Source organism: Acanthisitta chloris, unplaced genomic scaffold, assembly GCF_000695815.1.
Source record: "Acanthisitta chloris isolate BGI_N310 unplaced genomic scaffold, ASM69581v1 scaffold17052, whole genome shotgun sequence".
Taxonomy (NCBI): Eukaryota; Metazoa; Chordata; class Aves; order Passeriformes; family Acanthisittidae; genus Acanthisitta; species Acanthisitta chloris.
Window position 1 is genome coordinate 16,126 of NW_008660065.1, and position 12,886 is coordinate 29,011.

The 12,886-nt window shown below is 37.3% G+C and overlaps 1 protein-coding gene across 1 annotated transcript in view; it reads right to left on the reverse strand.

Annotated features, from left to right (window-relative positions):
• ROBO1 (roundabout, axon guidance receptor, homolog 1 (Drosophila)) overlaps positions 1-12,886 on the reverse strand; it is a gene marked incomplete at both ends in the record, with an annotated part of 62,323 nt that overhangs the window by 16,100 nt on the left and 33,337 nt on the right. Inside the window, 5 exons of the mRNA XM_009069678.1 lie at positions 420-671; positions 1,018-1,162; positions 3,976-4,083; positions 6,610-6,945; positions 10,253-10,407. Coding sequence (XP_009067926.1) covers positions 420-671; positions 1,018-1,162; positions 3,976-4,083; positions 6,610-6,945; positions 10,253-10,407 — 996 coding nt within the window. The remainder of the gene's footprint in view (positions 1-419; positions 672-1,017; positions 1,163-3,975; positions 4,084-6,609; positions 6,946-10,252; positions 10,408-12,886) is intronic.

A 12,886-nucleotide genomic window follows, 5' to 3' on the forward strand; every position in this document is an offset into this window, starting at 1 on the left:
TATATTTATATATATTCATACGTATTGGTGACAATTTAATTGCACAGTTATTGTGAAATAATGCATGCTATTTTATGGTAATAATGCAGTAAATCTGTTGGAAACAATGGAACTGTAATTATATGGTAAGCTGTGTTAACGATACCACTTTAATATACTGATGACTGCGAATTTAACTTATGTCAGCATGGTACGTACCATAGAGTGATATACTGCATTTCTTTCCGTGGTATAACAATAAAACAACTTAATTACCTATTTCTTAGGTTAAAATAGTTCTAGCATCCTGGATGAGAAGCTAAATACTAAAGAAAAAACATCATAGGGAAAATCCTGGCCTCACTGAATTCCACAGGAATTTTCAGTGGGGCTAGGATGATTCTTGTCACATCTCTTTCACTACATTTGCATTCACACACCTCCGGTCAGGCTGGTGTTGTGTGTGTCCCAGATCCTCCTGACAGTCCTGTAACATAGGCTGGAGTTCTTCCTGGGGAGAGGGGGTAAGAGTGGCAGTTGACTGATGGCTATAGGAGACAGCGGCTGGAGAGGAAGCTGCTCCTCGGACAGGTGGAGTAGGACCTCGCTCATCTTCTTCCTCTTCCTCTAGCTCATCCTGCTGCAGATACATCCTTGCAGGTGGGACAGGACAAGGAATTTCTTGATCATAGCTAAAATTAATTTTTAAAGAAAATAAGGACTTAAATTTGTACTGTGTAATTAGCATATCTGATACATGTAGAAACAGTCCAGAAGCAAATCATTGTTCTATGTGCTCTTGAAAACAGCTTAGTAAGGCTGTACTAAGTGAATGTACACCACTGTCAGTAACTGCTCTCTAAACAACCACACTACAGCTAGATGAGCAGCACCAGAATGGTACCAAAGGAAGGTCTCTCTGCCAGCTTGTAGGGAAGATTACAGTTCAGTCACCTAGTCATTAAAGTGAGAGATAGATGATGTCTTCATTACCTAGTGATTAAAGTGAGAGATAGATGATGTCTTCATCTTTCTTACCTTTCATCTACTGAAAGACTGTAATCTTCACTATTGCTGTGGGGAGGTGGATGTGCTGGAGGGGGTGGAAGAAGATCTGCCCAGTTCATGCCAGCTTGCTTGGGAGCCTTTGGGGTCCGAGCACCCTTCTTGTGCCCTTGACTCCCTGTGAATAAATAGTAGTACATATTTGCAATACTTTTAAGTCTCTCCTCAGCACTAGCTATGAAAACCAAGAAAATTGGCATTCCTCTTTTTTTACACCTACTGGTAATTATAGTTTCTTTGTAGAATTAGTCTACACTTCAAGCAGTTGAATTTAACCAGAAACTTTACATAGCGTGGAAAAAAGCACATGGGATACAAAACTTTAAGTGTTAATAAATACTCAAAATGCGATAATATAAAAAATTAATTTTACAAACAATGTCATTAAGAGTGAGCTTCCTACTTCTATTAATTACATTATAGTTCATCATCTAAAACAAATGAGCTGTAGACATATTTTCTGAAGTGACTTATATGATTTAATCACCAGAACCTAAAATACAATATGATACAGATATTATCTATTAAAGTTCCACTGTTGCATTAAGTTGCTGAATATATGTAATTTGTACTTGTCCACGGAAACATTTTAGGCACAATGAAATTACTACTTTTAGTCTAAATGGCAGGTGCAGTTGAAAATAATTGCTGGAAGAACTAATATAACAGGCAAAAGAAAAAAAAAATCAATGAAGTATTTCATAAATGTTTTCAACTACTATTACTAGAAAACTACAGCCCATAATAAAACAATGCAGCTTTAACAGTTCAAATAAATTTAAATAAGATCAATTATTCAGGAGGCCTTGAATTTTAAGTTTGGATATGGCTATGATGAGAACTGCCTCAACCAGTGCTCCTTGGTATACATTTTAATTCTTCTTTGCTATTGTTACTTCCTTAATGTAGATAAAGTCACTGTATTTTTTATGTTTTAGAATCCTTCACATTTCTCTCTTCAACTGAGGCGTAATTTTATATTACCATAGTTAAGCCTGATACACATGATTAAATATGTTGCAGTGAAATTCAGAAAGCCTTTTTTTCTCACTTCTGCTGTCAGATTTTCCACTCTTACATGCAGTAGTTCTGCTGATTATTGTCCCACATTGGCTGCCAGATACACATGTTTTAGCTATGTACAATTATTCTTCTGGTATCTCAGTATGTCAAGCAAGACCCTAACTATCCCAAGTTGACCATCATCTGCATTCTCTACCCCAAGCACCATGATATACACTAGGTTCAGCACAATTAATTTATTACTCTGGTCACCTATCCTGCTGGATGTATAGGACTATAAATTGTTAGAGTTATGAACAACTATAATAGGTGTCAGCATGGAGAATACCACCTTCTCATTTTTAATTTGCATGGGTTCATGCCCCTGAGATGTTTCATGCTAAATTTCAAGTCTTAACATCATTGAGCACAGGCTCAGCACCACAACCTGATGTTGTAGATCTGGGAACAGGCAAATGGCTGTCTCCCAGAAGAACATAAATTGTTAGAGTTATGAACAACTATAATAGGTGTCAGCATGGAGAATACCACCTTCTCATTTTTAATTTGCATGGGTTCATGCCCCTGAGATGTTTCATGCTAAATTTCAAGTCTTAACATCATTGAGCACAGGCTCAGCACCACAACCTGATGTTGTAGATCTGGGAACAGGCAAATGGCTGTCTCCCAGAAGAACACTCCTGAGCAGCTGGAAGAATCAGGAGCTGTACTTCTCTCACCCCAGTCACTGAGAATTCAGGTCATTCAGAAGCACAGCAACCTCACCAATATATTTATGTCTCTTCTGTGCTTTGGTCAGAATTGGTCAATACAAAGCACAGCTTAGAATTTAGGCAACTGGACTATCAAAGGCAACAGCAGAACAGAGCGTGAAATGTCTCTTGTCTTGAATAGCAGATGTAAAGTCACTAGTGACTGCGACCATAACTCACCCTATAATTGGTTTGGTGTAAATAAACATGGTCTAAGTATCAGACTTAGAGTAATGCCTCAAACCAAGCCTATCCATAGTTTCTGGTTTAGCTCTGAACATTTCATATACCTCTACCAAAAATCAAATCTGAAAGTGAACAGGTTATACTGCAATGATAAAGAGTAACTTTTGAATTAAACCATTTCATGTGGTTTCAAAGCACAGAGTGCAATTTCAGTGCTCTGGTTAGCACTGAAATTTTCCAGCACAAAAAAACTGTCTTGTTTCAAGACTTTTACAAAGGAGTTTTAGATAGTTTGTATGGAGGATGCTGCTGAGAAACAAATTTTAACTTTAATTATGTAATGTCTATATCTGAATGATATACAAGAATCATTTTGACATACAGCAAATGAAATCTGTAAAAATATTTGGTACGACTGCATGGTTTTTTTTCTCAGGAAAATGCATGGGTTTAATATATAAAATGAAAAATTTCTTAAAGCAGTTCTGTTAGGTATCACTCAAATGCTCTGGTATCTTGAGCCTGCTCATGAATAAGATTGTCTTGGGTAAGTAGACCCAAGAGATGGAAAAAAAAAAGTCAGCAAAGTACCAGGAAGGTAATACATAAGTTAAAATTCTCTTTTTTTGCTGACAGTTGAAAAGAAATTTCTGTGACTTGCCCATCTGGAGAGCATAACATCAACCAGTAGGGCATTAAAATCAGGAAATCCAACTTACACTTGATTTTATGACTTTCACAATTTTGGACAATCAATTACTTAACTGACATTCAGATAGCACTATGCAATCATGATGATGCACCAGAAATATAGGCACCTATTGGGCCAGTTTAACATCCCTGTGCTGTACTACTGTCAGTGTGCTCCTCCTCATCACACCTTCTTCAAGTCCAGTAAACAGTGCTAACCATGGCTACATTATCAAAACACTACAAAACCTAAGGTTTAGAACATCCTGTGGATACTCACCAGATGTACTACTGCCTCTGTCCGAGCTGTTGTAGGATCCACCTGTATTCTGGTCATATGATTGGTTGTATGGAATAGTTGGAGCAATGTTGTCATTTACTCGGTAATCTGCAAGTTTAATACTATAGTTAATGCTGCTCTTCAGAAACACATCCACTTTTATATACCTGCTTTATAACACAAAGTAAGACCTCCTGAAAAAACTGAGGAAGAAATAAGCTCATGTTTTGACAGAAGAATCACCCTACAATCATGTTTAATCTTGTCTCTAATTGTAAGCTTAAGGAAAATCATGTTGAGGAAGAAATAAACTCATGTTTTGACAGAAGAATCACCCTGCAATCATGTTTAATCTTGTCTCTAATTGTAAGCTTAAGGAAAATCATGGGAATCTAGTAGCTCCACAGCTAAATTGAAGTAAAATGAAATCCTATGCACAGTGTTTTTGCAAAGCCTCTGCAACAATTAAGTCTCAGTGGATATATATATGACCTGTGTGAGCATTTTGCATAAGAATACACTGTCACCTTGACTGATTTTCCATGGTCTCTGCCTACTTTTTGCATGCAGGGCAACCAATGGACTTCAGTAGCTACTTGTTTTATTTCAAAGGTGACAAACCCACATAGGAGTCAGCCCTGTATGACAAGGGCTGAATGATCTGCTGGAGCAACAGTGCAGCTCCACTGAATTTGGTTTACAACAGAAGAGGTCTTTGTTTCAGGCCTGTTGGCTCCAAGATGATTTCTATTTACACTGGATCATGCAGGTGCTACAGGCAGGGCCTTTTTCGCTAACGGCTTTCTTCTCCAGTTCCAAAGCACTTGATACACATATATTACTTTTAAATCTAGATTTGGCAACCAGATCTGTAAAACTTTATCAGCAGCAAAATATTCATCTAGCAGAACAGTACTCATGCTAAAAAGGAATTACAATTTACAGAGAACAAAAGGAACTGAGTTACTCTTCATACAGCAAATAAAACTGCGTCATAAACAGAACCACTGGACATAAAGTAGTGACAAGGAAGCACAGCATGTAACTTATCAAAATGGTTATTTCCCATCACAAAAACTACAGGTATAATCAGCAGCAAGATGGTTTTGACTTAGGAAATGAGAAAAACCAAGACCAGAATATTGACTCAAAAAACAGCAAATCAAAACAAAAATAAACAAAACTAAGAACTCAGTCCCCATCTGCTGCAGAAATGTTTGTGATAATGCAAGCATGGGAAAAAGAGCAAAATGATAAATTCCACACCAGAGTGTATTCTGTTATAGTTTCTCAGCCCAGTTGCATTCCACAGACCATGCTGAAGCCCTGCATACCGCATATGTTTACACAGAGTATAAACAGTAAATCAGCACTCTGAAATATGTATATATGACTGTCAGCAGACAATGCTTTAAGAGGGCCTCTCCACACTAGGATATACTAGAGAATATGCAGCTGTAATATACACAGTTTGAAAGACGCAGTATCTTCCAGGGCATAAAAACCAAACATGTTTTAATTCCCAAACAGATACGTAACACACAGTTCATGAAAGAAAACAATTATAAAAAACACAGCTTTCACCCTCGAGTAAGGGGCCACAAAAATTGAATTTTCTTTTGACATGTTTATGTCAAGGGAAGGTGTCCCATTTTAAATAGCCCTTTGAACTCCTCTGTGGGTAGGTGGGTCCGGTAGAGAAATCAACATTCCTGTAATGAAATACATCTTTTTACTGGATCACTTATCACTATGCGATCACTGGAGTTACAATAATCCATGCAAAAAGTTCCAAGTTAGAATGGGTCCAGTTCCTAGGGATAATGTTTTGCAAATCAGGTTATTAAAAGAGGTTGCATGGTAGCCTGGAAGACTAGCAAGAAATCACATACCTATTTCTTCCAACTCCCACACAGTATATTAAAGAAACATGCCCTCGAGGCCAGAAAAGCACATTCTGATGTTTCCCGTTAACACTGAAATCAATTTATTTTTGGCTTCTGGATCTACAGACTTCAGTCAGGATAACACAGGAATTTAGTTTCCAAAACTGTGTGCAGTAGCATTGCCTCTCAAAATGAGAATCGAAGGCTTGCTAGGAACAAGTCTAAAATGAATTGGATCACTCCATTTTTGTCCCCAGTGTACAACACAAAACAATTTTAGAGTTTGATATGCAAAAATTTCACTTGTTTACATGAACATGTAGATTTAATTAGTCTCCATCTACGACTGGGAAGAGTGGGTTGACCTATTTAAAATTTAAGGTGGAGTATAATGTGACTACCATGCATCTGGCTTATGAATGAAATATCTGGCCTATGTCTTAACCAATCCCTTAACTACTATTAAATTTAAATTAATCCCATATCTGTAGGAAATGTATTTTATTTAACTATTTTCTAAAGATACAGCTTGTTATTTTTTACAATAAATTCAGTATCTGAAGGTTATTGTGGTGCTAAATAACTTTCTGACACTGCTAACTGCGGATTTATAAATCTAGAGAGGTAGAAGTCTAAAAGCACCACAGAAGCCTGTAATTGCTGAATCTGAAAGTTTTAGACTCCCAGCACCAGAAGGTCAAAACTCCTCTGATGCCTAAAGAGGAGAAACAAGCTAAAAGCTCTTCACCTTTGTTTAATTTGTTTTGCTCCATAATGTTGTACTGTATGGGTGGAACCTCTTGCTTTTGCTGAACAGAGGGTTTCCAGTGTTTCTCATTCGTATCCCCGCTGCCATTGTTAACATTATTGCTGATATTGGACTGGATGAGTTGAGTGGTGGCATAAGGAGTGGGCTGCCCAGGCTGGCTGACAAATCTTCCGTCCTTTAGATTTGGACTATTGAAGGTTTTCATCTCATTGATTTTGTTGCTGAGGTCCACGTCACCATATACAGTTGACTCAGGCAACATCAGGTTTGTTTGCTTGTTGTCCAGCTGATTGTTGTAATTTGCTATACAATCGGCTAACCACAGAGGAAAGAAAAGAGAAAAGGTCATTCTGTTCGCTCACACTGTACTTTAAATGAAACCCCCTTTAAAATTTTTTTAGTGCTTAACTATATGGCTTGTATCCATGAAGCAGATACTGAAGCAGAGATACTGTCATTAAATAATTTACAGAATATTATTCACCTTATGCACTACTGCTCCAAAAATAGGGTTAACTGTTTTGATTCACTGCAAATTCAGACCTTCTGAATTGTACCTACAAGGACTTACCTTGCTGGGCTTTTCTACATTGGCCATGTAAACAATCACATTTTTAGATGTTATTCTCAAAGCAGTATAGATATCAAATTAATAATAGTGATTGAAACCATTTGCATTGCAAGGAAAAATCAACCAAAACTTAGTAGTGGGAATAACTAAATATGATGTCAAGTCATCTCAACAGCATTTAGACTGTTTTGTATTTGTGAAAAGAAACAGAGATACAACAGATTTGTATAAAACAGACTGAAAAGTGATGACACATAACAGAATTTTAAAAAAAACAACAGTACAATGGGAAAGGTAACTTAGCACTCAGCAGCAAGTCTTTATTTGATCATCGTTTCCTTGTACAGCCTTATATTTGAATTTGAAACAAAAAGACAGGAAAGCAGTCTGGAATTTTTGCTAGTTTTTAGTTGCTTTGGGTATTGCAGAATACATAATATCATAGTAATACCATTGTATCCTAAACATATAGACAGTATCAATTCATTTTTCTAATAGCCACTGCATCATGAGATCACCACTTATTGCAGAGAGTAAATTAGACATGCGCTGATGCTCTGGCCACTACTGCACAAAAGTGTGTCCCTGCCTTTCCATGTTTTCTTGCCTCTGCATGACAACAGGTCCACACAATTTTTTTCCTCTCCACATGCAGTCCACTGGAAGAATACTGAATGGAGTAACACAGTCTGTGGGTCAGCAGTTAGGTGGCTTAGTGAAACTAGCAGTCAATGAGCATTAAGCAAAAATTCTCATTTTCCAGTTGATTAATGCATCAATAATTAAATAACATTCACCAGGAATATAGTTTTCCTCTTTTAAAAGATGTGATATTTACGCTAATGAATTTGATTCAGAACCTGGAGTCCATTACCTGTGGTCACAATGCATTTACTAGAGAGGTAAAACTATATAGAGTATTCAGGAGTTGACCATTATACTAAACGAAATAACTAGTAAACACAGAGGATGTTCAGTTTCAAAAATAATCCCTAATACACACATCTTTTTTGAGAACTATTTCCTGAAAAAGAGAAATAAAATACTACTTGAAGAAGAAAACCACTGATCCACATGTTCAGTGATTAAGGAACAGTATCAGAACATGCCACATAGAGCTTATCACTGCGCATTTCATGCCCCCCAGCCTGTGTTTTTTTGGAAGGTTTTACTGTTTGATATATTTTCTTTCTTATGTGAGATGCTATTTATTGCTTCTGTTATTTATTACTTCACACTCTTCACAGTCTTCTTGATTTCTACTGTTTAAATGTTTTCATTTCTGCTTTTCTTCTCACCTACTGAAACCACCCTAGTCTTTCCTCCTTTCCAAGTCTATAGTATTATATTGGACAATTATATATCCAGTATATTCTTCACTTCTGATACATCAAGCTTTGCTATAATATTCTTGCAGAGTCCCTTATATATTTTTACCTCCTTTCCATTTGCAGCTACATCTGATTAGTGTGTAAGGCAATATAATAAATACAGTATAAGCAGTAGATACATGTTTTTACATAGACATATTAGAATTTCTCATACAAAGTAATTAAAACTGGTTTACCTATATAACAGAAGATTTATTCCGTTCCCATTCTGTAGACTTAGTGCTATACTTAAAAGCAATTAAAAATGCTGCTACTTAGCATATTCACAGCTATAGAGGGAATATCCATTGCTGCTGTTTCAGAGCATAAACCAAGCCCAAGGTGACAGAATTAAGAATATTTGCCAGATTTTCCAGGACAGAAGAGACCACTATGTGCATATTGTCTAACCCCCAAGATCAGAAGTTCTATTTGAAAGGAAGGAATCACTTTGCAACACAATCAAGCTTAATAAGAAAGCTAAAATGAGGAAGAATCCACTGCAGCTCATTACAAGATGTCATAATAGTTTATAACCCTCTAAATGTGCATTCTCTTCCATTTCTGAATTTTTAGAATTTCAGTTACTAGAACTTGCTATGTCTGTCCTTGCCACAATAAAATATCCTTTCTTCAGAAATCTTTTTACATAGGTATTTGTGGGTGTGATATCCTCAGGCAGAGTGAGATACAAGTGTCTAATGTCAAAATCTCTCACCTTGTTCCAAAGCACCTGGCACTGGTCACAGTCAGACAGCATCATTGCAAGAGATGAATTACAATTACCAGCACCCATGAATTACCAACCATTATAGCTGATTACACATTAATTCCAGGAGGTAATGCTGCTTTGCACTTATGCAACTTCACTACAGGTAATCTTACTCCCTCTCTGAAATGCTGGTTAATGCTACTAGCAAAAACCAGTTAGATACGCTGGTAGTGGAAAAGATTCCTCACCAATAACACAAACTGGGTTAAAACAAAAGGAACCTAAGGTCTGTTTAAAATGTGCAACAATTAGCACTTTCAGATATATTTCCCCAACTGTATTCCCATGGACCTCACGAGATTCCCTTCAAGAGCACTCTGAGTCCTGCCCAACCTCCAAGAAACTACCACTTAATTGAATATTTTGTAATTGCTTTTAGCATGTGAAGCTAACTTTTTTATCCACACATCCTAAACAGACCACCAGCTATCCAACTGCACAGAATGGTACACCAAAGGAAGTTCTGAATGTGTCAATATATACTGACTTCATTGCAAGTACTCTAGCAATGTTTTCATCCTTGTTTCCTATCACACCCAGTACAGAAGGTAAATCTCATTAGCATCATTTCAGTACTTCTTCTCCATCCAAGTAACAAGGATGTACAGAACAACCTAAAAATGACCTTATCTGCTCTTTTCAGAAGCTGAAATGTATCAGTTCAGCATGACTTTTGGTAGAATTGAATTTTGCAGGGGCTCCTTCAGCCTACAGTTTGCTACAGCTATCCATAGGGGACTGAAAAGATCCAAAAAGAGACCAAAAGCATAATCATGACATGGAGGAGAAACTATATTAAGTCCAAATGCATTGGAAATACAAACCCAAACAAACCTGTACACTCTCCCAGGTATTAGAAACATATACTCTGTAAAGAACATTCCTTAGCAAGGTAGAAACATATCTAACCTGGTCGACTGTATGTTGTAAGGTTGCTATCACTGTTCCCGTTGCCAGAGGTGCAGCAGTTGATGGAGCAGTCATTGTGATTGTTCCCTGTGTTAGGCCAAGTATCTGCTAGCCATGGCTGCGTGGCTGGTTCACTGATGTTTAGGAGTCCTGGCCTTTAAAAACAAAACTTGGTCATTTCAAAAATTAAACAAAAGCATTTTCACACTGCAGTTACACTCTGCAAAATACGGTTATGTATTTAAAGGCTTCAGCATTTGAAAATATAGCTTGATTCAATTATTTAACGGTTTCTAGTCTCATATATAACATGTTCCTTGCTAAGACACTCTGAGGTGAGCAGCCAAGGACAGCATCAGTTCATTTTGCAGAACTATACATACACATGCGTTGGTGTGCAACATTTATCTGTCCCTATGGGGTTTTGCTTTGTTTGGTTTTGTTCTTAGAAGGTTGCATTTTTATTTTTCTGCCCCTTTGTCCTTTCTTTAAGAAAGCAAGGTGAAAAAAAGGAAAATTGTCATGTCAAAGAAACAAAAAATTCACACATGGAAGCAAGATAGCTGTGCATAAATAAGGGCCAAATTTGGATGTGAATACTCCTAAATTCTTGGTAATTTATGGAGCCAAGTTCTCATCACCATCAGACAGTACTGATGGTGAGGAGTCTCACTGTAGTAGATCAAAGGGAAAAGCAGATAACAGAAACCTCTGTGGCTTGGGAGCACTTGGATCTCACTAAGCATACTGAGTGGGTGATACGCCCTTGTTAATGAGTAAGCCATTTGCTTAATCTTTATGTGAGTAGAACAGCAACAGCTCCCAAGCAAGTTTAAAGTAACTGGGAATACTCAATATCTTAAAAATATCCAGATATAAATGCTGCATACTGGCCAAATGTGGAATAAGGGATATTCCTGCCATCAGCAGAAGGAAACAGCATTCCTGGTTTTCCAAGTTGCTGAATTTGTCTAGCGAATGTGAAAGACACACCCTGATGAATGTGCTGTAGAGTCTTTGGTGTCTCTTCAGTTTCCACACTAATAATGCAGTGGCATGTCTTATGAATGTGAAAGACACTCCCTGATGAATGTGCTGTAGAGTCTTCAGTGTCTCTTCAGTTTTCACACTAATAATGCAGTGGCATGTCTTAGTCCCATGTATGTAGAATCCCCATACAATTTAAAATGGCCATTGATAACTAAGGTCACACTGCCATATATATATTTTATATATATAAAGAATACAGGCTCTTTCTTAACAAATATGATGTGCTAATCCTTGTAAACTGCAAGCTGAGAATACAAACTGTATGCAGTTAGTTGTGGAGGATATAATCTGTCAGTGCTGCAGGCTTAAGTCATAGTCTTAGAATGACATTTAAAAGATCTATACATACATGTGAGTACATATATATTTCTGCACTGCATATGTCATCTGACAATTTAACACAGGAGCTGATGAGCCTTGACTTGCTGTCAGGCTTACAAACCAGACAATACACATATAGTAATGATGTATTTTTTTAAAATCTGAAATAAATTTACAGCTGCGCAGGCCTGAGAGCAGGCCAGCTGATTTGTAATACTCTGCTTTTTTCCCCTACCACTCTGTTCTTATAATGAAACTACACCTCAAGGCATTGGAAGGAGACAAAGCATTCCAGAATGTTTTAGCACTTTAAAGACCTGTGTACCGGATTTCTGGATAGAGAGCTAAAGATCCTTTGTTTCTAAAATTCATTTGTTTATTATTTCTTTATTCACACCTACTGTCTTTAAGAAATTTGGTGTGAGATATTTAAGTAGATGAGAACTCTACTCATTGGAGCCATTTAGGTGGAACTGTAGGCAAGAGATGGTTGCATTACAGCTCCATAGCTTGGTGATGACTTGAGATCATAATTTCCAAAGATCTTTAACCTTGGCAGCAGAATCTTGAATCCCTGAGTTGCTGTACTGGGTAAGGGATAGACTGAGCAAGTGGCTGTGTGGGTGCCTAGCTGCCATCTGGAGTCAATCTACCACAATTGCCATTACTCAAATCCTGTCTAGAAAAGGGATTGCCACAGAAATGGGTATTTTACAGCATCACAGAAGTAGGGATTATGCTGAAATATATCACACTGACATTTTGAATTCTGAAAAATGCTTTAACATGCTCACATAACTGCACTTGGCAAAAGTGCTAAACCTTTCCAAAACACCGCAAATATAAAGTAAGGAAGTGAAAACCTTAGGTTTGGAAATCCGAAGACGGTTTCACATGCAAAAATAACATTTTCTTTTTTTACACTGCAGAAGTAAGTTTCATATTCTACAAAACACAGTACATCACACATGCTGTAAATATGCAAATGAACAAAAGCAGCAGAGATGTTAGCACCTTGAATCAATTACATTACTAGATTGTGGCACTGCTGCTGAAAACTAGGACAGTAAAATTGATGCTGCTTGTCCAGCTGTACCAAAATGATTGTATATGATGTAGATACTTCTGGGTTCATTTCTGCCCTCTGATTCTATGTGAGTGTGCTTTGTCTGACTTGTGCCATGGGAAGAGCAAGAAAGCACAGTGGCACAAAGAACACAAAGGATGTTAACTGTGCATCTCTTTGAACAACCTTGTCAGGGA